We start from the raw sequence: 21,639 nt of genomic DNA, 5'->3' as shown, positions 1-21,639 counted from the left end.
TGGATCAGGCTAAATTTCCATTCTGGCCTCACTAGTATTGAAAAGAGAAAAATGACCATATAAACTGGCATACAAAAAATCCAGACGGAGATTCTGCGTATTAATCAGAGCATCTACAATTTATTTTTCCAAGTGCAGCTCCTTGGAAAGCACTGCGGTGGCCCCTTGAATCAGTGGGGAGGGCCTGTGCCTCAGTGGTAGAGCACCTGCTTTGCAGGTAGAAGAATCTAGATCCGATCCCTGCCACCTCCTCTTCAAGAGGATCTTCAGTAGCAAAACAAGACCTTTCTCTCCCGTGACCCTAGAATGGTGCTACCGGTCAGAGTAGAGAGAATACTGAGCTATGTGAAACAGTGGTCTGGAAGCTCAAACAGAGGCAATGGAAGTCATGCCTTTGGTCAATCCACAAAGTGCAAATTACAGGCCTGTGCAGCCTCAATTTGCCTTGGCGCTGTGGAGAAGGTTGTACTCTTCAGCTTCCACTGATCCTTGCTCTTTGAAACTGGCTGCTCTGCAGCTAGCGTTTCTTCTACCCCTCTCTGTCCTGTGGGAAATTAAGGATGCAAAACCTTTTCGTTTGCATATTATGGACAGGCTGAGATGTGTATGATTAGATAAGCGGGGAAGGAACAGCCAGAGCCACAGAAAAGAAACAGCAGCAAAGGTGGGAAACGGAGCCAGTGTCAGGAAGTGGGACGGCAGGGGTGGAGGACTGGAACTCCCCTTCTGTACAAGTCTTCACAGGTCCAGCTCTTCGTATAAGTACTAAGTGCCTAAAATTATGGGACACTGTTCAAAATTCACAGTTACCTAAAAATGGTTGCTGTTTTTTTATTTTGTTTAGTCACAGATAAGAAGACAAGCCCGACAGCGTGATGGCACACTCAAGCCATAGGTATGCCCATAGGAACTTTGCCTGCACGTGGCCCATCATGCTAGTTCAAGCTGATGCTCCATCAAGTCTGCCATCAAGAAGTACTGCCATGCTGGGTCAGACCAGAGATCCATCAACCCCAGGACCATCCGGATGCTACTAGGACTCTCAATGATGATGGTATGATGGAGCTAGCCAACCCTGATGTCTTTCTTCAGAAGAATCCTGCCTCTGAAGACCGAAGGTCCGTTTTTATCTATTGGAGCTAATACTTAACTGAGGAAACTACCCTCCATGAATTTGTATAACTTTTTAAAAAAAAAAAACCCATCTAAACTATTGATCATTATCAAATCTTGACGTGATGATGGCCAACACCCTGTTTTCTGCATTGGACAGCACCGTAAAGTATTGTGTATTCCAGTCTTTGCTGCCACACATCACTTCTTTTCTTTGTGGATAATTCCAGTCGTCCAGAATGAATGAAAGCCCTTGAGTTGTGAGCAGTTAACTCAAAGGACTTGGATATTTCATAGTATCAGCCACGGAATGACCTGTGAAAGCTTCAGTTCTAAAAACCCTGGCGTACTCTACATGTTCCCAGTAATTTCCTCCAGTTTCTCAAGCATAAACTGCATGCACACGACAAAGAAAGTAGTTTTAACCCGGTCTGCTATAGCTTCCAAAACAATGAGTACGAGTGGTCGTGATAAAGAAGGACCAAGGCTCAGTCCTTTCAGACAGCAGCAGGCCTGTCCTGTAAACCTCACAGGGTACTGCTTTGGAAGAACCATGATTATTACTGACTTTTGTTGGGTGGGGTAGAGGTGGCTGCCATGGCAAGTGGGGAACTAAAAAGCTTCCATATGTAAACAGAGCATCATGTGTGGTGCTTTTGACCCAACGGAATGCTGTCTCATGAAGTTTGCCGTTTAGGTTTTTAAAACTCCTAATCTTACCAACAGCAATAGCATGTTCTGTTGTTTTATGCCTGTTCAAAGCAAATTGGTTTTATACTTACTTTTGTATTACAGCCATTTAGAGGAAAGATTCCTTTCTATGGTAGGCTTATATTTCTCCCCTGCCCCTCCCCAAAACAATCCCTGGGTATACCATAAAGCAAATAAAATGTGGATGGGTGGGTAAGAATAGCAAAAACACCTCTATGAACCTAAATTTATGTTTTTTAAACTATCTTGCCCCACTGTAATACAGTTGTGTACAACAGTGTGCATACAACCTAAGAGAGGGACTGGAGGTGGGCGTTTGCATCACAGTGCAAATGGAACTATGTACATTTCTCAATTCACAGTCTGCAGTGCAAATGACACTTGGGACACTTTGTATCTGACAACATCACTAGATCCGGGAAATGTTCCCATTGCATCAATGGAATCCAGAACATATGCACAGTTTTGGAGCAGAGCACATGTATTTGGCATACTATGAAATGTTGTTATACCGATAGCACCAAAACTATCCTACACACATTTAAAGGCCACGGTTGACACACATGAAGACATATCACCTGCCTTTGGGGAAAGTATCCTGGATGGGCCCAACAGCAGCAAAAGCAATTGTAGGTATGCATTAGTGAGAATGTATGTGTATGTGTGCCTTACTAGGTATAGTTACTGATCATGGTAAGAGAACTCTTCTCCAGAAAGATGAGATAGTTGGATACTATTACTATATTGGTTAGATTTTCATCTTTTTACACCCTTTTAGAAACAGTCTTGTGTTTAGCCTTGGAAACATTTCAAAATAAACTGTGAATACAGCAAACTAGAGAATGGGACCAGAAGACGGTAGAGTTTTTCATAAATGTAGCAGGAGCAGCAAGAGTTCATATATTCTTGTATCCTTATTGTAAATTTCTAATAAACTGATAACAAAAGAGAAAAAAAACAACATTACTGTGTGCGCTATTTTAGAAGCATTGGCTGGTTTCACAGAGAGCTATTCCAGAAGTAAACGTCTTTATCATCATAGGTGAGACAGAACTCAGACCATTCACTATTGCCCAACTGCTGATCCCCGTGGCAGTTTCATCATTCCAGGTGTTTGAAAAGGGCACCCCCATGTTTGCTAGTCCAGCCTATCTTGTTCCAACTCCAGATTTCAATCAGAAGTAAGAAAGCTTTTTTATCGCTCAAGAAAATTTGAGTTTGGGGAAACTGGATATACACGCATATAATTGTTTTAGCTGTTAAATCACCTTGTTTAAAAAAAAAGGCTATTTATACAGCTTATTTGATGAAGTAGAACTATCATAACGTCCAGTTCCATATCATTGAACAAGTTGCATAATCACTGTAATTTCTAGAATCCAAACTTGGTAATATTTTCTTCTCTGATCTGTCAAAGAAAGAACCAACAGCAGTAAGACCTATGCATATTCCAAGTAATTCCTTGCCTTCAACAATGCACTGCAGTGGTTTCAGGCATGGTTTGGATCCAACCCTTTATCATTATGTGTTGTGTAGTGGTTAGAGTGTCAGACTAGGAGCTGGGAGACCCAGGTTCAAATCCCCACTCTGCCGTGGAAGCTCGTTGGGTGACCTTGGGCCAGGCATTCACTCTCAGCCTGGCCTATCTCACAGGGTTGTTGTGAAGCTAAAATGGAGAAGAAAATGATGTAACCTGCTCTAGGTCCCCACTGGGGAGACAGGAAAGGCATGAGTGAATTAAATAAATAAAATTGTTGTGATCCGCCCTGAGCCCGTTTGGGGAGGGTGGAATAACCTCCCCCCATAAATAAATAAACAAACAGCATGATCAAGGATGCAAAATCACCTGCTACAACTGAAAAATAAACCACCTCTCCCCCCTTTTTAAGCCCTCTACTACCTTCAATTTTTCCCTACTCTAAACTTTACATTCAGACAGTATTTTTTCTCTTTGCACGGCACCTTCTGTTATGCAGCAAGGTACACATGCAGGAGGGTTCTGTTCCCCTGACAGAAGTGTCTCTCGTGTGAACAGAAAATTTAGTCTGGATCTACCCCAAGTTCTGCAGCAAGTTATATTCTGTGCAGCTTTGAAATCTTTGTTACCTCATACGCTCTAGTTAAAAAATGGCTCCTGTTTTTCTTAGGCAAGGTTACATTTTACTGTAGACAAGGTTAGGTTTCATCCTCCCATTGCAAATTACTTTTATATTTGTTTATAAAACAGAGAAGTGCAGTCTGAAAGTACATGTTCTTGAAGAACCTAAAACTGGAAGGATTTTAAACTAAGGACAAATTTTCAGTCTTAGGTTTTTGTACATAAAGCAGCCAAATGTATATTTTTTCACTAATGCATGCAACCGTAACCGAATACCCAGACTGGTTTCCAGACAGATGCATCGGAATCAGACACCACCACTTACATTTCTATTTGTAACCTATTTCATACTTTTTTGGCACAAGTGTAAACCACATGGGAAAAAGTACATCATGAAGGAAATCACACAATTGCCCTCAGAGTGAAAATAATCACCTAGACTTCTGTCCTCTATTTTGAGAGCCAGCATGGTGTAGTGGTTAAGAGCAGTGGACTCTAATCTGGAGAACCAGGTTTGATTCCCCACTCCTCCGCATGAAGCCGGCTAGGTGACCTCGGGCCAGTCACAAGTTCTCGGAGCTCTCTCAGCCCCACCTAACTTACAGGCTGTCAGTTGTGGGGAGAGGAAGGGAAGGCGATTGTAAGCCACTTTGAGGCCCCTTAAAAAGAAAAGCAGGGTATAAAAACCAACAATCAGGGACTAAAACATTGGGTAGGATTCTCTAATTTTGTTTCACTGGTGTTCACACATTCCTTCAGTGAAGAACCTTCTAGCTGGCACAAGATGCTCTCGTACCAATGGAAGAGTCCTTGTGGCAAAGCAGGGTTCCCCAACCCTTTTGAGTCTGTGAGCACCTTGGGAATTCTGATACAGGGTGGTTGGCACAATTGTAAATGGCTGCTGCAGGCAGCAGAACCACACATGGAGGAAGCCCAGGTGCAGGGGTCAAGAAGAGTGATTTTTAAAAGTACACTGGGAGGAGGAGGAGAAGATGGAGAAAGAGGAGGAGAAGATGGTGAAGAGGAGGAAGTGGATTTATACCCCACCCTTCGCTTGGAGTCTCAGAGCAGCTTACAATCACCTTCCCTTCCTCTCCCCACAAGACAGCCTGTGAGGTAGGTGGGGCTGAGAGAGAACTCTGAGAGAACCATGACTAACCCAAGGTCACCCAGCTGGCTTCCTGTGGAGGAGTTGAGGAATCAAACCTGGTTCTCCAGATTAGAGTCTGCCACTCTTAACCACTACACTGTGCTGGCTCTCAAAATAGAGGACTGAGAAATCTAGGTGATGCCTTTCACTCTGAGGGCAACAGTGTGACTTCCACGGAAACAGTGTTATGTTACCCTGCACAGCCCATCAGATCTCCAATGGCCAATCAGAAGTCCTGCTGGGCAGGAGCCCCACCTGGCCCCCCTCACTTTCTAACACTTGATGAGTGACTGGAAAGGTGTCAGTGGGCACGCTGTTGGGGACCCCTGGGCAAGAGGAATGTGTGGATGCAGAGGGAACAAAACACTAAGGCCAAGTCCACCGAACACTCAACCTACGGGGCACAACTATCCCTTTCCGGAGTATTCCTTTGTGTCCTCATATTCTTTCTGGGGTTCTTTTCACAAGCCCTGTATTTTCACCAGCAAACTCGCCCAGGAAGGAAAACAAATATCTTTACCCAGGTTGCACATTTTTGTCATGCTAATTACAGCAGCATTATGTATCAAAGGATGCAAGTCACAGTGCCATGTTTTAAGAAACAGATCAGGGTGCATATCTTATAAATATGTTTATTTAAATTCGTTTAGGAACAAGCAAAGGTAAATGAGGCAGCAAAACAAGTGTGAGCCCACAAAGCACCACCATTGCCATGTACTCAGACATCAGTGACCACTGGGATGACACAGATTTTATCCTCCTTGTATTTTACAAGGAAATATGTAGAGAGAGAACAAACAACAACTGAGAACTTTGATTTCCACACCAAAAGTGCTGAAGAGCTAGCAAGTGTCTGTTAAAAAGCAGTCAGCTGTCTATTAGGTCTTTTTAAAAAACCAACAACAGCAGTAACCAACTGCCTATCAGTGCCAGCAAAATTTCCCCTTGTAATGAGATCATTGCAAGATAATGTTAAAATAATGTTTTTCTCCCAGTTTCTAGAACGACAGCCTAGAAGGCGGAGGGAAGCCGTGGGTACCATATTTGATCAAACCCCATTTTTCCTGCTTTGGACACTTCATGAAATATGATCTGCACAATGCATTGCCTGAGGTTAACTCCATGGGAGTTGCTCAAAGTTCCCCATAGTTTAATGAATGCAGTTACAGCCCACCTCTCCCAGTCTTGCTTTATAATCATATTACTTTGTGATTTCAGATGTAGCACAATGAAGAATCTTCCTTTTTAAATTTAGAACATGAGGAAGTGACATTTGCATGGCAGGTCATTGAGAAGGACTGACTTTCTCTTTTGTTTGGTACTGAGGAGATGTTGTATTCTGCAGATGGATTCGATTAAGATACCTCCACAACCTGCCACAGCTCTTCGAACAAGGGTGCAAGCTCTTTTTCCAAGCTTACAATCAACCCTGCAAACATTGGGGGGGGGGGGAAGCAGAAGAACAAAATTGTTATAGAATACAGGAAAGAATGCATTTGTAAGCATTTATTGGCCACCCTCCCTTTACAGATGAACCTGAAAACAAGCATTTGAGGGGGGAAAGACACTAAATTTCACTTCAACTTTCTGGTACAGAAGTGAGCAGTATTTAAATGAGAGCCATTCTCCCAGCAGCACAGTAGATGCCTGAAGGCCAAACCCTGCAAAGAGGTGAAACAGAATCCAGGCTTGGCACCAAAGGGAACCTCCCTTCTGTTGGGAGCGGCAATGTCTACTGTCTTGGCTTCCCGAGCCTGTCTTTGAGAGCACTTTCACAGCAAGATCTGCTACAACACGGGCTTCCTGGGTAGGTAAAAGATGCGGAATCAGTTTCTCTTGCCATTGTTCAGCTTGCCTGGCATTTGCCATCAGGCTGTAGCTGACATACCCCATGGGGTTTTCAAGGCAAAGGACTTTCAGTCAGGGTTTGCCATTGCCTGTCTCTGCGTAGCAACCCTGGAGGTTGTTGGTAGTTCCCCATCCAAGGACTAACCAGGGCTGACCCTGCTTAGCTTCCACGATCAGGCTATCCTGGCCAGGGCATGGCTAGGATATGTTAATAGTGAATAGCCAATGGGACAAAAGTTTTTTTCTCCCCAGGAGCAGCTTAGAGAGCAACACAAATTTCAGATTATAAGCTTCTGAGAGTCAGAGTCTTGAAAGCTTCTACCCTGAAAATCCTGTTGGTCTCGAAGCTGCTACTGAACTTGAATCCAGCTCTTCTACTACAGACCAACATGGCCACCCCCTGAAAGTTTTGCTTTGCGTACTCGGTGGTTATTATATAAATTTGCTCACTATAGTTTTTTCCCTTTAGACAATCAATGGCTTTAGCCCAGGCTAACCCGATCTCATCAGATCTCAGAAGCTTAGCAGGGTTGGCCCTGGTTAGTATTTGGAGGGGAGACCACCAAGGAATACCAAGGTCGTGATGCGGAGGCAGGCAGTGGCGAACCACCCCTGAACGTCTCTTGCCTTGAAAACTCTGCAGGGCCGCCGTAAGTCAGCTGTGACTTGACTGCACTTTTCACCACCACGATCAATGGCTAGAAGGCTTTAATTTCAACTAAAGCTAAATGTTTCCTTTCATGAATCTGGTATTACTGCCCCCTTACAAAAGCCACTACTCAAGGGGCAAGGAAAATAGCTGGGAGTTCTTTAAGTTGACGAAGATGAATTAAAGAGACAAGAAGAGACTGTTTATTTCCCAGAAGGACTAAACTAGCAACTCTCTACAATCTTCTGCTGGTGGAGGAGTTAAAGGAATCGTTACTGTTGGGGGTGGGGCTGGGGGGAAAAAGAGGCTCGAGAATTGAATTCAGCGAGGAGTAACATGGGATCTGGGCCAGCTGAGTAAACGCCGGGACGTTAGAATGCGGGGGGGGGGTTCTCTTCTGCCGCAGAGGTCACCCAGAGCCAATGCCCTCGCGGGCTATCTGGCAGCCCTAGCGACCAAGCACTAAAGCAACTGATCTCCCTTTTCCCATTCAGTGGCAAATGGAGCTGTCTAGCCCTGCGCTGCTGGCCTTGGCACAGGATGCCACTACAGCTGTTTGGGTCTAAGCCTCAGTGCCTGGCACTGTGAGCAGATGCCACCAATGTTCCCTCTAAGCCGTGGAGTCTTGTGAGCAAAAATTCTACTTTGTGAGCTACTGGCATTAACGCTGTGAGCGAGCAATTTGGCTGCTGCATCAATTAGTTTGCTCTGGAGCCATCCTTCCTGAGCTAAGGCAATAATGTGTGAGCTGGAGGCTAAAAAATTGTGAGCTAGCTCACACTAACTCAGCTTAGAGGGAACACTGTATGCCACTCTTGGCCACTTCTGCAGAACCGATTCCCCCACTCCCCCCAAACAGACCGATACCTTAAATAGAGGACTAGTCACTCCACGGCTCACAAACAGCCACATCCATAACGGGGTGTGGAAAGTGCCGTCAAGTCACAGCTGTCTCAAGGCGAACCCACGGGGTGGTTTGCCGTTGCCTGCCTCTGTCTAGGCGCCCTGGACGTCCCTGGTGGTCTCCCATCCAAGTACTGACCAAGGCCAACCCTGTTGAGCAACCCAGCTCTGGAGAGATTGGGCTAGTCTGGGCCCATTCAGGTCAGGGCATTTGCAGTTCCCATCAACCAAAAGAGCCACATGAGTACTGAAAGCCCTGTGTGCCACCTCACCAAACACACATACGATAAAATACCAGTATTAATGTTGAAGGCAGAACTATGTATTTTTTTAAATTACGAGAGTCGATCTGAGCATGTAGGCTTCTGTCTTTCCCTCCCTCTGTTGAACCTTAGCCAGCCTCTGGGTCTCTGGAGTGCAGGGAAGGGCTTGCAATTCAGATTTATGACACAAAAGCACATGCCAGCTTTCATGCTCTCCAGAACTCTTCATCAGACTGGATGTTAAAAGGACCCTTCAAGTGGGACTCTAGTATCACAAGAGACTGGTGGGTGGTTAGAATCTCTCTCTGTGCTAACTGTGAAACACCGGCCAGCCTAGGCATGCCCGCTTTCCTAAAAAATGGGGAATGGCGCTCAGAAGAGCCACAGGTGGCAGGTCAAAGAGCCACAGGTTGCTCCCAGGCCACTATCACTGCCTTAACACATATATCATAAAAGTAACGGTTTCCCTTGCTCGAAAGCCAGTCGAATCCGACTCTAGGGTGCAGAGCTCATCTCCGTTTCCAAGCCGAAGAGCCAGTGCTGTCCAAAGAGGTTTCTGTGGTCATGTGGCCGGCGTGACTAGACGCCGAGGTGCACGGAATGCTGTTACCTTCCCACCGAAGCACTACCGATTTATCTACTTGCAATTTCTTGCTTTTGAACTGCTAGGTTGGCAGGAGCATACTGTACAATGTAATTAAGCCTAGCAATCTGGATGCTGAAGACATTTCTTGATCCTGAAAACATACCTGTATTGGCATTGCTGCTAGCGATGAAACTGACTACCAATGGTAACCTATTGAACTGAACCACCTGCAAGAAAGGAGACAGTGACTTCAAAAACTACTATACAGTTAAGAAGCCTTTTCCTGACAGTTCACAAGTTATACTTTGAGGTGAATCCACCCTGTTTGTGTCTGATTTGTGTTTTGTGAGAAATATAGTCTTAAGTATTTGATTATATCGTTACTTTGTGATTTGTAACCCACCCTGAGCCTGCTTGCAGGGAGGGCGGGATAAAAATCGAATTAAATAAATGAAAAAACTTGAAAAAATGAAAAAACATAAAAACAAATTTTACAAGATAATACAAACAGGTATTCTAAGCGATTCGCGTGCGCATGAGAGAGCGAGAGAGAGGGGGAAAGAGAGAGAGACACACAGAGAGAGAGAGAGAGAGAGAGAGAGAGAGACAGAGAGAGAGAGAGAGAGAGAGAGAGAGAGAGAGAGAAAGAAAAGATGGCTTCGAACAGTGTTAATATGATGTTCAAAACCCCAGTTAACGGTGCTGCACAATTGCAGTTAAACAGTCCCCTTCTAAAGCTGCTTTATATCATTGGGCTTTCAAGGAAAGTATTTTCTCTGACGGGCAGCTCTCGAGGGTCTCAGAAAGAGGTTTTTCATGTTACCTACGACCTGGTCCTTTTAACTGGAGAAGATGCCAGGGATTGAACCAGGGACCTGCTCCTTGGAAAGCAGATGTTCTGCCATTCAGCCATCAGCAAACGCTGCAAGGTGTGGAATCCTGCTCACACAGCAGGGTATTACCATAGTTTGCATGCTGCTGGGATTATATATTTTTATTTTTCATTTAAAACATTTATTAGCCACCTTTCTACCTTACCGAACTCACAGCAGCTTACAATATAAATGGAACATAAACATAAAAATACGTAAAACACATAAAAGGGCCATGATTTTTTTTTTTTAAACCCAATTTATTAGGATATATTAATAGGTCAAACATAGATCACACTAGTAAATATCATACAGCCATTTCTCCTAGTTCCTCACCCTTTCGGACTTCCCACAGTGCTCTAATCTCCAGCCCACATCTTGAATTCTCTTCTTTTTCTCTTTACTCTTTAATCAAATTCTACAGGTAGCATATCTTTCTACTATTGTGCTTATACATCATTTATTTTTCTATAACTATCAAAGCAAAGAAAGTTGTTCAATAGTTCTCAAAGCAAAGTAAGTTGTTCTTTACATCCCAATATTTCTCTAAATATTCTTTAAAGTCTTTCCAATCTGCAAAAATAAAAGGGCCATGAATTGAAAATCACAATTTAAAAATCGAAAGAACAAACAAATCAAATGCCATCCTACATAAACCAGTCTGCAGCTGCCCCCTAAAGACTGAGAGTGAGGGGGCCAATTGCATCTCCCTGGGGAGGTGATTCCATAATCGTGGGGCTGTCATATATACATACACACATTCATTTTATATACATAAACCTTCATTTTTACAGGGCACACCGAACGTATCGTATGGGTGGGGAGAAATTAATCTAGTCTGTCAAAGCCACGCCCAATTCACTTATGCCGCTGCAAACTCCTCAGCCGTAATGCTTGAGGGATGGAACATAAGAACATAAGAGACGCCAATGTTGGATCAGGCCAAAGGCCCATCCAGTCCAACACTCTGTGTCACACAGTGGCCAGAAATACCAGTGCCATCAGGAGGTCCAGCAGTGGGGCCAGGACATTAGAAGCCCTCCCACTGTTGACCCCCCCCAAGCACCAAGAAGACAGAGCATCACTTGCCCCAGAGCCCCTAGCTATACCTTGTGGCTAATAGCCACTGATGGACCTCTGCTCCATATGCTTATCTAATTCCCGGTTTCCCAACAACCAGAGCACTAGGCAGATATTTGGCTCACTTTGAAGAGGCTGGCTTTTCCTGGTGCTGCCTCCCACATTATGCCTGGCTGATCTCAATACACACATGCCTATCATGTTTGCAGGGGGACCTACTTGCATAGAGGCCAACAAGTGTCAACTCCCACAGTGCGACCAGTATGCTCAGATTTTTGTGGTTTACCAAGTGCATAGTCAGGGCCTTTGCCAGTCATAAGAACATAAGAGAAGCCAATGCTGGATCAGGGCAGTGGCCCATCCAGTCCAACACTCTGTCACACAGTGGCCAAAAATACCAGGTGCCATCAGGAGGTCCAGCAGTGGGGCCAGGACACTAGAAGCCCTCCCACTGTTGCCCCCCCCCCCCAAGCACCAAGAGTACAGTGCATCACTTGCCCCAGACTGAGAGTTCCTATCTATACCTTGTGGTTAATAGCCACTGATGGACCTCAGCTCCATATGCTTACCCAATCCCTCTTGAAGCTGTCCATGCTTGTAGCTGCCACCACCTCCTGTGGCAGTGAGTTCCATGTGTCCAACCAATGTTAAAAGGCAGCACATGCAAAGAAGCAAGAGCTTCTCTTTTTAATGATTTTATTGCTTTTATCTCTACATCCTACATTCTACACACTACAACCTTATAGAGTAGGCAAGGATCATTGATGGTCTAATTTCGATTTTTTGATATTTCCCTAGTAATTAAGATTACACAATGTTAGTTAGCTTTGTAAAGAAAAGGTATACAGAAAGAGTAAAATATAATAAAATAGCATAAATGTGCATTATTACGTATAAAGTACAAAGGAGATTCTCAGATCTTCATTTAGTTGCTTTCCCCCCTTTATGTTTCTTCTTCTTCTCCCAGGGGAGTTTGACCTTATATGTTCTGGGGGCAGCCACCCCCAATTCAGATTCAGAGTCAAAAATCTTGCCTGTAGATGCAGAAGTGGAGGAGAAACTGCCACTGCTTATCTCTTCTTGATCACTTTTATCTTCTGTATCGTTGTTGTCGTCTGCTTTTCCTTTGTTCGCTGGACTTTGGTGCTGCTTCAGAAATAGTTCAGCCTTAGTAAGAGAATCGATCTTCTCTTTTCCCCCTTTAAAGTTAAAAATAAGTCCTTCTGGAATAATCCATCGGTAAGGGATTGAGTTTCCCTGTAAAAATGATGTGACGTTTCTGTATTGTTTCCTCTTCTTCCATATCTCAAATGGAACATCTTTTAATATTTTGGTTTCTTCTTCTTGAACTTTTAGAGTTATCCCATTAGTTGTTTTGAATATCAAGTCTCTTGTTAATCTTTTAGAAAATTTTACAGGTATTTCCCCGGCAGGTTATTTTTCTTGACAAATTCTGGATAAGTTTGATAGACCATGTCCATATCTGCTTGTTGTACTTCAGGTTTACATTTTGCCAGGGGAGCCAAAGCTTCACTTAAGATCTCTTTCAGATTTTCATCTTTCTTTTCTGGGACATCTTGGAATCTTAAAACGTATAATGATCTTTCCACTTGTAGTCGTAGTAATTGTTGTTTTTCAGAAGCTCTTTCTTTATCTGCTACTTCCATTCTTTGGTCCAGTGCTTTTGTCTTATAATCAACCTTTTTCAGCTTTTTAGCTGTCTTCTCTGATTTTAACTTAGTCTCTTTAAGTTCTTTCTGTAGCGCATCAAAGTTCTTATTGAGGTTAGTCATCTGGTCCAGCAGAGGGTGCAGTGCTTCAGAAATCGTGTTGGCTGTATCTGTAGCTGGTTCCAGTCTGGTGACTGGTGATGTTAAGCTGGCAGTTCCTGTAGACGGTTTTCCTCTGGGGGTGATTTCTCCCCCTCGTTGAGACATTATTTATGTTAAAGATGAAAGTTCTTAGAAGTTCTGGGATTCTTCTCTACGATATAAAATGTAGCCTTTTGCACTCGGTGTGAGTTAGGTAGCGTTCTCCTTACAATATTTCGGCTTAGCTTTAAAGTTTTGTTAGTTTTCTCGCTGTTTTGTCTAGGGTAGGGTTACTCCTCCCCCTCTGGTCGGGTTTCCCCCCCTTCTCTAGTTTTAAAGCTTTGCCGTCTCTTTGCTGATTCCCATTTGGCGCTTATTATTTTAGAGTTTCATCACTCACATTTAACATAGATAGTTGTCATTAGCATAAAGAAGGTCTCTTTTGCTTAGATCCTTTGCTTGCTCTGTTTCCGGAGTGTGCCTCAGAGTGCCATTGCTGGCCTCGGGACAGCAGGACCTAACGGGGAAAAAAGGAGCCTCAATCCCTTAGCCGTGGCTTCGGGAGTGCTCCAGGGGAGGCCGAAATCAACCGGTCCGCCTCCTTACTGCCCCAATACGGATCTCACCCATCAGAGCTTGATGAGGTGCGTCCGTCCGTGAGTCGCCAAAGCCGGAAGTCCCGGAAGCAAGATCTTCTCCTCAACCTCCTCACCATACATAATTTCAAAAACTTTTGATTGAGCAATCGGAGAACTGGGAAAAGCTGATTTCCTGCAAAGCGCACACCTCAGCTCCCATCGCTACAATCCATGGAATGCAAGAGGTCCAGGTACAACAGCCAAACAGCTGGATCATGGCACATGCAAGGAAGGGCTAACCACAGAATTAAAGCATTGTCAGTTTTGAATACACTAGCACCAAGACACAATGTGGTGTAGAGATGAGACTGCTGGGTGAGGGCCTAGAAGTTCTGGGCTGAAATTAACACACAGTGCCATAGAAGCTTGCTGGGTGCCTTTGGGCTGGTCAAACACTCTCAGCCTAACCCGCCTCACAGGGCTGTTGTGAGGATTAAAATGGAACAGAAGGACAATGTATGCCATTCTGAGCCTCTTGGAGGAAGGATGGGATAAAAGGGTATTACACAGATTGATAGTAAACAGTATCTTTAGTCAGTCAACAGTGAACGCTTTTTTGTCTTAGTTATCTTAGTTGCCATCTGATTATTTTTAATTTGGCTTTGACTATATGTTTATTCCAATTTTATTTTATATGTTGTGAGCTGCCCGGAGCCCACTTGTGGGATAGGGCAAGATATAAGCTTAATTAAATAAATAAAATAAGAACTGAAACAAACTCTGCATCTTGGGCAAAACTGACTGCTGGATATAAGAATACAGTGCAGACGTATTTTGATTGAAATGGAAATGGATGCTCAATATTAAGCTACACTGTATCACTTTCAAAACTAATCCATTCACCCACCACAAGCAAACAAATACTGAACCTCTTACCTGATATGTGTTGTAGTAACAGATAATACTCTTGTTTTTGGAGAGGCCTAATTTGCTGCCCTGATCTGTTGCCAGTGCAAAGGTCGACAAAAAACCAGGTCGAAGAGCATGCTCTGGAGCATTATCGTTGGCAACTAGAACAAAAAAAGGACACTTGACATCCAGCATCTAAATACGTTCACGCAGAGCAGCTAGTGCTGTATGGCCTTTTTGAAGAGTAGCAGTTACACGTAAGCACGTAACTCAGAGCGGCTTACAATCATCTTCCCTTCCTCTCCCCACAACAGACATCCTGTGAGGTAGGTGGGGCTGAGAGAGCTCTGAGAGAACTGTGACTGATCCAAGGTCACCCAGCTGGCTTCATGTGGAGGAGTGGGGAATAAAATCTGGGTCTCCAGATTAGAGTCTGCTGCTCTTAACCACTACACCAACTGGTGTAAACAGCAATCATAGGACTGAGAAACCTGTAGGAGAACACTTCAACCTTCCAAGACATTCAATGGGTAACCTCAAAGTAGCTGTTTTATTACAAAGGAACTTCAGGAACAGAATGGAAAAGGAAATTGATGAATTACAAGTTATTACAACAGTTGGAACAAAAACCTCCCTAGGACTTAACAAGGATATAGTTTTCTTATCTCATTACATATGCTAAACTCATTCAGTCCATACAAATGTATTCTCAGGAAGGGCTATACATCCTCTGTATTTTAGTGTATTTTTTTTGGAATAGTATATTGGAATAGTGAATGTAACGCAATGAATATTGGAATGTATTTCTCTGACATAACACTGCACCCCACCTCTAAGAAAAGGATGTTGTTAGTTAACTCCATGTTTGAGATGAATGGTGTGTAACAACAGTCACAGTTTATTACACTTAATAATTAAGGATACTTTTACACATCTATCTCCTATTTTGACATTTATTGCTTCACTTTCCCCCCCAATTAAATCCAAACAAATGGTGACTGTATGAAGTTAGCTTGTTATTGCTGTTTAGTCTTTGCATATGTCAAAACATCTTCATTAACTTGTATACTATTTGCTGTTCACCTATGTAGAGGCATCTAACTTCCATTTCAAAATATCTGAGGAAGTGTGCATGCACACGAAAGCTCATACCTTAAATAAACCTTTGTTGGTCTTAAAGGTGCAACTGGACTCAAAATTTGGTCTTTGAGAAAGTCAAGTTTTACAAGCCAAGCAACTACAATAAAAGATTGTTATCCAGCACTTGTGGGAAGAGCTTTGTTATTCAGCACTCTGGGTTAATCAAATGAGCTGGATACTCAAGGTTACTACTCTGCCCTGCTCCTACCCAGAGGAATTCACATCAACACAACCCACTCGAAACATCAGGGCAACAGCTCCCCCACCTGGAGCCATGGAACTAAGCAGCAGGCAGACGAGTGGGCGAGTTGCCTAGAAGACCTCTTGCACAGCTGGCTCCCAACAGTCCAATGCAGGCTAAGGGGGAAGAAGACATCTGGGGATGATGTCAGCAGAAGCCCAGGAATGGCCACAGGCATCAAACTGGCTGACTGGCAACAAAGGAGTATGCTGTGTACGCATGCCTGAAGATGCAGGGGTGTGGGGGCTGAATGGGAAGAGCTTGCCCTCTGGGTGATGCTAAGTAACTAAGCATTCTGGATAATTAAGTGCCCAATCACAAAGTTTTTACCGTAGCTTCACTTTGCATTCTCCTCACATCTGAGATCACATCCATGCAGTCCTGAAAACAGCTTTTTTTTTCAGTACATCACAGAGGCTTAAGAATGCCTTTGGTCTTCACTGAAGCAATACATGGATAAACAGTTCACGCTATTACCCAACACTGAAACACGGAGGAAGTAGCTTGCACACACAACTTCCTGAAACATAGTATTTTTTTCCAATGGTCCAGTTGAGTAAAGGGCATAAATATTCTCCTGTTGGAAATTTGCATTCACTTATCTAAAAATGCATAGTTATCCCTTACCTTTGATAACAGGCACACCATCTCTGTCTGACACGACAATAGCATGAAGTCCTTCAACACTGGGGGAAAAATGAATAGGGTACGCTTTAAAACACTTTGCAAGGCTGGTTATCATTTTGCTGCTGGCATTTCGCTTTTAAGAAACATTCAGTTAATCCGTTTAACAGTTACAGTCTTCAAGATCAGGTGACATTTTAAGGCTAATTCATGGAATTCAAGACTGAAATGTATTATCTGAAAAATAATCTTAGGACACAATCAATACGCAAGTGCACTGCTGCCACCACTCAACACGAAGGGTTCTTTCACGGGGCGTAAGGGTCAGATGATTTTTTCTGTTCCCGATCCTTTGAAAAGATTCAGTGGTGCTGGACACAGCTACACTAGACCTACTGCCTCATGGACTCTACCAGGAGCTCCTTGGGGAAAAAAGGGTAACAACCATTAAAGAGCTAGATTTGAGTCCAGTAGCATCTTAGAGACCAGCAAGATTTTCGGGGTATAAACTTTCAGGAGTCAAAGCTCCCTTTGTCAGATATCTGAGGATGATATCAGAGTTAACCCACTTTCAGTCTACAACTCATGAATAAATCAATCGTCTGCCTAGATCTTGTACTAAAAAACCACTGAAACCTAGATTACTAAAGGGTGGCTTCAATCCAAACAGGCATCCATTGTGTGTGAACAGAAAGCATTTCCAGATGTGTTCTAGGGTGGGTGATTCCCCATTCCAGCCGCCACTCTCCCACTGCTGTCTTGCCTGCTGCTCCTCTAGAAGCCAACCTGGCATTCATGCAAGGCTTTCAAGAGCATATGAGGGGCTGCAGGGGGAAGGGTGAAGGCCTCAAAAGCAGTAGAAGCAGACTGAACTGCAGTCCTTCGGTTTCTGCCTTGTGTTTCTCAGCAATAAAAGAATGATCTCTTACAAGTAATAGTGCTTTTGAAGAAAACTTCTTGTGATTAAATGGGCTTTATGAATATCTTATCAGTTTGTAGCTTTTCAAGTATCTGTACCATAGATATATGTATCCTTAGCTTGTTGTTTGCATCAGTATGCAAGGAAGGGAGTGTTGTCAAACATCTAACCCTGTAGTCCTGCATTCTCCTCTGTTCTCCTGATCCCATGGTCTAATCACCGTTGATCCCACAGTAAGCCCATGTTATGCTTACAGGTGTTGGCCGCCAGGCTTGATAGTGGCCACAGGTATCACATCCTCTTCTCTCCCTGCTCTGCTGTCGCAGTCAGCTGACTGCTTAAGGATAACAGGGAAACCTTTTAATTATTTGGTACAAGGACAATTTTGGGTTAAATTAAATGTCATTTTGTACCATGGGCTTTCATATGACATCTTGCACTATTGATTGATTGCATATTCCCAAAGGCTTTTGCTGGAAACAGACTCTTTCCTTAGGAATAGTTCAGAACATATCAACCCTGCTGGATCAGATTAGTGATCCATCTAGTATACTAACCCATTTTGCACAGTGGCCAACCATTTGCCACCAAAAGCCACTAAACAGGGCACAGATACAAAGGCTTTCCCCTGATGTAGCTTACCAGTACTGATATCTAGAGGTTATTACCTCTGAATGTGGAGGCTCCCCTTAGTCACCATGGCAAGTAGCCATTGAGGGACCTCTCCTCCATGAATCTATCCAATGCCTTTTTAAAGCCATCTTTGCTAGCTGATGTCACTATGTTCACTGTCAATGAATTCCATGGAAAGAAAAGGGACTTATTTTCAAGTTCTGCTTCACAGAAAGAAGTTAGGATATTTGACACACACAACAGTAGAACATTAATCTCAGTAGGAACTTTACCTTGGCAGCTTTTTGTACAGAAATCTTTTCAGATCCTGGAAGAGGAAAACACAAACAACTTCATCTCTTGGGTCATTTATGTCACATACAAGAGGTCATGCAGTTCCATTTTCATTTAATTAAATGGAAATGAACTGGGACTTCCTTACATACTTGTATAATTGGATACATGTTTACTTGTCCCATGATGTCCAATAGAATTGACTCCCAAACAAATGTGCACTGGACTGCAGTCGTAATTGTTAATACTAACTGGAATCCCCATACCACTCAACAAGCATGCATAGAAGGAGGAGGAGGAGATTGGATTTATACCCCACCCTTCACTACCCAAGGGAGTCTCAGAGTGGCTTACAAACGCCTTTCCCTTCCCCTCCCCACAACAGACACCCTGTGAGCAGTGTTCCCTCTAAGCTGAGTTAGTGTGAGCTAGCTCACAGTTTGTTAGCCTCCAGTTCACACATTTTTGTCTCAGCTCAGGAAGGATGACTCCAGAGCAAGCTAACTGATGCAGTAGCCAAATCGCTCGCTCACAACTTTAATGCCAGTAGCTCACAAAGTAGGATTTTTGCTCACAAGACTCCATGGCTTAGAGGGAACATTGCCTGTGAGGTAGGTGGGGCTGAGAGAGCGCTGACAGGAACAGCTCTTTATCAAGGACAGCTCTTATCAGAACTATGGCTTGCCCAAGGTCATCCAGCAGGTGCAAGTGGAGGAGTGGGGAATCAAACCCGGTTCTCCCAGATTAGAGTCCACACACACAACCACTACACTATACCAAACTGGCATAGAAAGGAAATGGTACAAAATGTTTGCCTTTTAAACACAGTTACTTATAATACATTCCTATACAGTCTAAGTCTACTGAGATCTTATGATCAAAAATGGTTTCTGGTCAAAGCAAAACCATTCCAAGCATGCATTACAATGATATTTATACTTACGTCAGCCATCTTATTAAACAGTGACAATCAAATGAATTGCCCAGACTCCTGGAAAAAATAAAGTTAACATATTTTGTGATTAGATTAGCTGTTCCCATGCATCTTAACTGGGTACTATGTTCTAGGAAGTGAAAGCCCCCAGCACAAAGGTGGTTATGCAGAAAAATCAACCCATGACAATTTTAACCTGTGCTAGGCAAATTACATAAAGGCTGACACATATGCATTGATTATGGCTTTATACATATGGGCTATAAAAGCTACAAAAACTGAAGGCAGTTGGCTTCACTTGATAGATGGCTAAGGCTGTTTTTCCCCTAACAGTGACCATATGCCAAGTGGTCATGGCAATGAGTCCCAAAGGCTACCAAAAAGTCATAGAACCAAAGGAATACAAAATGATCACAATTATGGGACAGTGAAAAGGAATAAGAAATTAAAAAGAATAATCAATTAAGAAATGGTCTATTAGAAAAGAAAAATCCAGAAAAAAATTACCTTTGTTACTATGACCACTTAAATAATCACAAAACAGAATTTTTCCTGGATGTTAAGGTGAAAAGAACAAAATGAGCAAGGAAAAAAAGAGATATTTTTGCATGAGGAAAAGCCCAAGTCAGTTGTCTTGACCTTTCATTTTGATCAGCTAACAGGCTACAGCATGTTCAAGATGGAGTCACTTTCAAAAACAGGGATGCAACTTGAAAAGCAGCATCTACCGTTTGTAAGATTTTGTGTTTATACATTCATTTATATTAAGCTTTTCTCCCAAATGGCAATCAAAAACAGCTTACACTGTTCTTCCCTCCTTGATTTTATATTCACAACACTGTGAGGTAGATTACACTGAGACAACATGACTGGAAGCTTCCAAGACACAAGTGGAGATTCAAACCTGGTACTCCCAGATACTAGTCTGACATTCTTATCCACTACACCACACCTATGGAGCATTCCATTACAAGATAAACGGAAAATAATATAGAACAAAGTTTGAGTCCAGTGGCACCTTGAAGACCAACAAAGCTTTGTAGTAGATACACAGACAACACGGCCACACACCGGAATCTATGAAAATAATGCAGTTACTTTAGACTGCAATGATGAGCATAACCGTTTGGAAGTAAAACCCACTGAAACTGGCAGAATTGGCTTCCATACAAGTTAGCTTAAGAAAACTGCGCAAACGCACAAAAACTGGCAGGAACGTTTCATTAGAATTAGCTTACAACACTGTTCCTAGGCTAGGACATTTTGGTTTCAGATCAAACGCTTACCAGCAATTGCATCACACTTCTAAGCAATTCCACTAAATACAAAGGGCTTCCCCGTCGAACACTCTAATTACACTTAACGGAAAAAGTAACTACCGATATTAATACTCTTTGCATCAGCGTGCTAAGCATAAGTAAACACCTAAAAGAAATCCCTCCTCCTGTGGCAAAGCTCTCTGTTGAGGTCCCTAGAGCAAAAGAAAAGGGGGTAGAAGCTACTACTACCACCAGTTCCCGCTTTCACCATAGTTTTGAGCACTGAGCTGCACTAACACACCTCACACGTTTTAAGCAATGAAGTTTACAACGCATTTCAATCCCCCCATTTCCGATACCAGAGCCTTCTCACACATACCCGCCTTGAACACAGAGTCCCGTTCCCTTTAAGCCTCCGTCATGTGACTGTCAAAAAGCAACCAGGCGACTCCTGTCTTTCCTTCCTGGTCATCGCTTCCGCTTTGTCGTCATAAAAACAGAACGACAATATGACCGGAACTTCCGGCCAAAACGGAAAGCGGAAGTGACCCGCATTGTCTTCGGGTGCCTAATTTGCCGTTCTAGGACGTGGCATCTCGATAGTGAACCTCTTCTCTGTAGTTTGTGTTAGAAGCGAAAGGGTGGGAGGCGAAGCGGATTCAGTTCGAGACTGAAAATGCCCATAAGGACTGGGACGCCCTCAACACAATCTGAGACATAGCCTACAAATGATAAAAGTGTGGGGTTTATGAAAATGTTTAAGGATTATATATAAATGCAGGTAGAAAATTAGCACTGTGGGTCCTGATGTGCTAGTTCTTTACCTGCAGAGATTTTTTTCTCCATGGACAGGGTTGCTTCTCCCTACCTGCTGAAGGAGTGCGTGATCTAGGCTATACCTGCCATGAAGCAATGACAGCACCTGAAGTTATCATTGGAATGTATGCTGCGAAGTAACAATACAAATGTGGAGGTAGAGCTGTAGAATGCACTCGTTCCACCTATAGTTTTGCCATTATGGGAACCTGGAATTATTTTCCCTTCC

General features: G+C 43.3%; 2 protein-coding genes across 5 annotated transcripts in view; one reads left to right on the top strand and one right to left on the bottom strand.

Moving 5' to 3' along the window:
• DAPP1 (dual adaptor of phosphotyrosine and 3-phosphoinositides) overlaps positions 1 to 2,667 on the top strand; it is a 20,509-nt gene extending 17,842 nt beyond the window's left edge. Inside the window, exon 9 of the mRNA XM_015415960.1 lies at positions 845 to 2,667. Coding sequence (XP_015271446.1) covers positions 845 to 895 — 51 coding nt within the window. The 3' untranslated portion in view covers positions 896 to 2,667. The remainder of the gene's footprint in view (positions 1 to 844) is intronic.
• A 3,060-nt stretch (positions 2,668 to 5,727) lies between these two features.
• Positions 5,728 to 21,059, bottom strand: LAMTOR3 (late endosomal/lysosomal adaptor, MAPK and MTOR activator 3). Of its 4 annotated transcripts, none has more exons than XM_015415984.1 (7): positions 20,974 to 21,059; positions 19,345 to 19,392; positions 18,401 to 18,435; positions 16,580 to 16,638; positions 14,599 to 14,732; positions 9,485 to 9,548; positions 5,728 to 6,501 (listed from the first exon to the last, which is right to left on the bottom strand). In XM_015415984.1, exons 2-7 carry the CDS (start codon positions 19,351 to 19,353, stop codon positions 6,428 to 6,430), a joined length of 375 nt encoding a protein of 124 aa, XP_015271470.1. In that variant the 5' UTR covers positions 19,354 to 19,392; positions 20,974 to 21,059; the 3' UTR covers positions 5,728 to 6,427. The 4 variants fall into 4 exon arrangements, with proteins under 4 accessions (XP_015271470.1, XP_015271472.1, XP_015271474.1 ...); XM_015415986.1 differs by lacking the exon at positions 20,974 to 21,059 and adding an exon at positions 20,896 to 20,960; XM_015415988.1 differs by lacking the exon at positions 20,974 to 21,059 and adding an exon at positions 20,622 to 20,646.
• Positions 21,060 to 21,639: the final 580 nt, after the last annotated feature.

The sequence above is a fragment of the Gekko japonicus genome, unplaced genomic scaffold, assembly GCF_001447785.1.
Source record: "Gekko japonicus isolate JY-2015 unplaced genomic scaffold, Gekko_japonicus_V1.1 scaffold68, whole genome shotgun sequence".
In the NCBI taxonomy this organism is placed as follows: Eukaryota; Metazoa; Chordata; class Lepidosauria; order Squamata; family Gekkonidae; genus Gekko; species Gekko japonicus.
The sequence above is the reverse complement of the archived record's forward strand: the minus strand, read 5'-3'. Positions and strand labels throughout refer to the sequence as shown.

Bases quoted from the DNA above. Each gene is read 5' to 3' on its own strand.
- LAMTOR3 (XM_015415984.1), bottom strand. The intron at 16,639-18,400 runs GTAAAGTTCCTA...TTTTTCCCCCAG, and splicing joins CTGTACAAAAAGCTGCCAAG to TGTTGAAGGACTTCATGCTA. The intron at 6,502-9,484 runs GTATGTTTTCAG...CAATGTTTGCAG, and splicing joins TAGCAGCAATGCCAATACAG to GGTTGATTGTAAGCTTGGAA.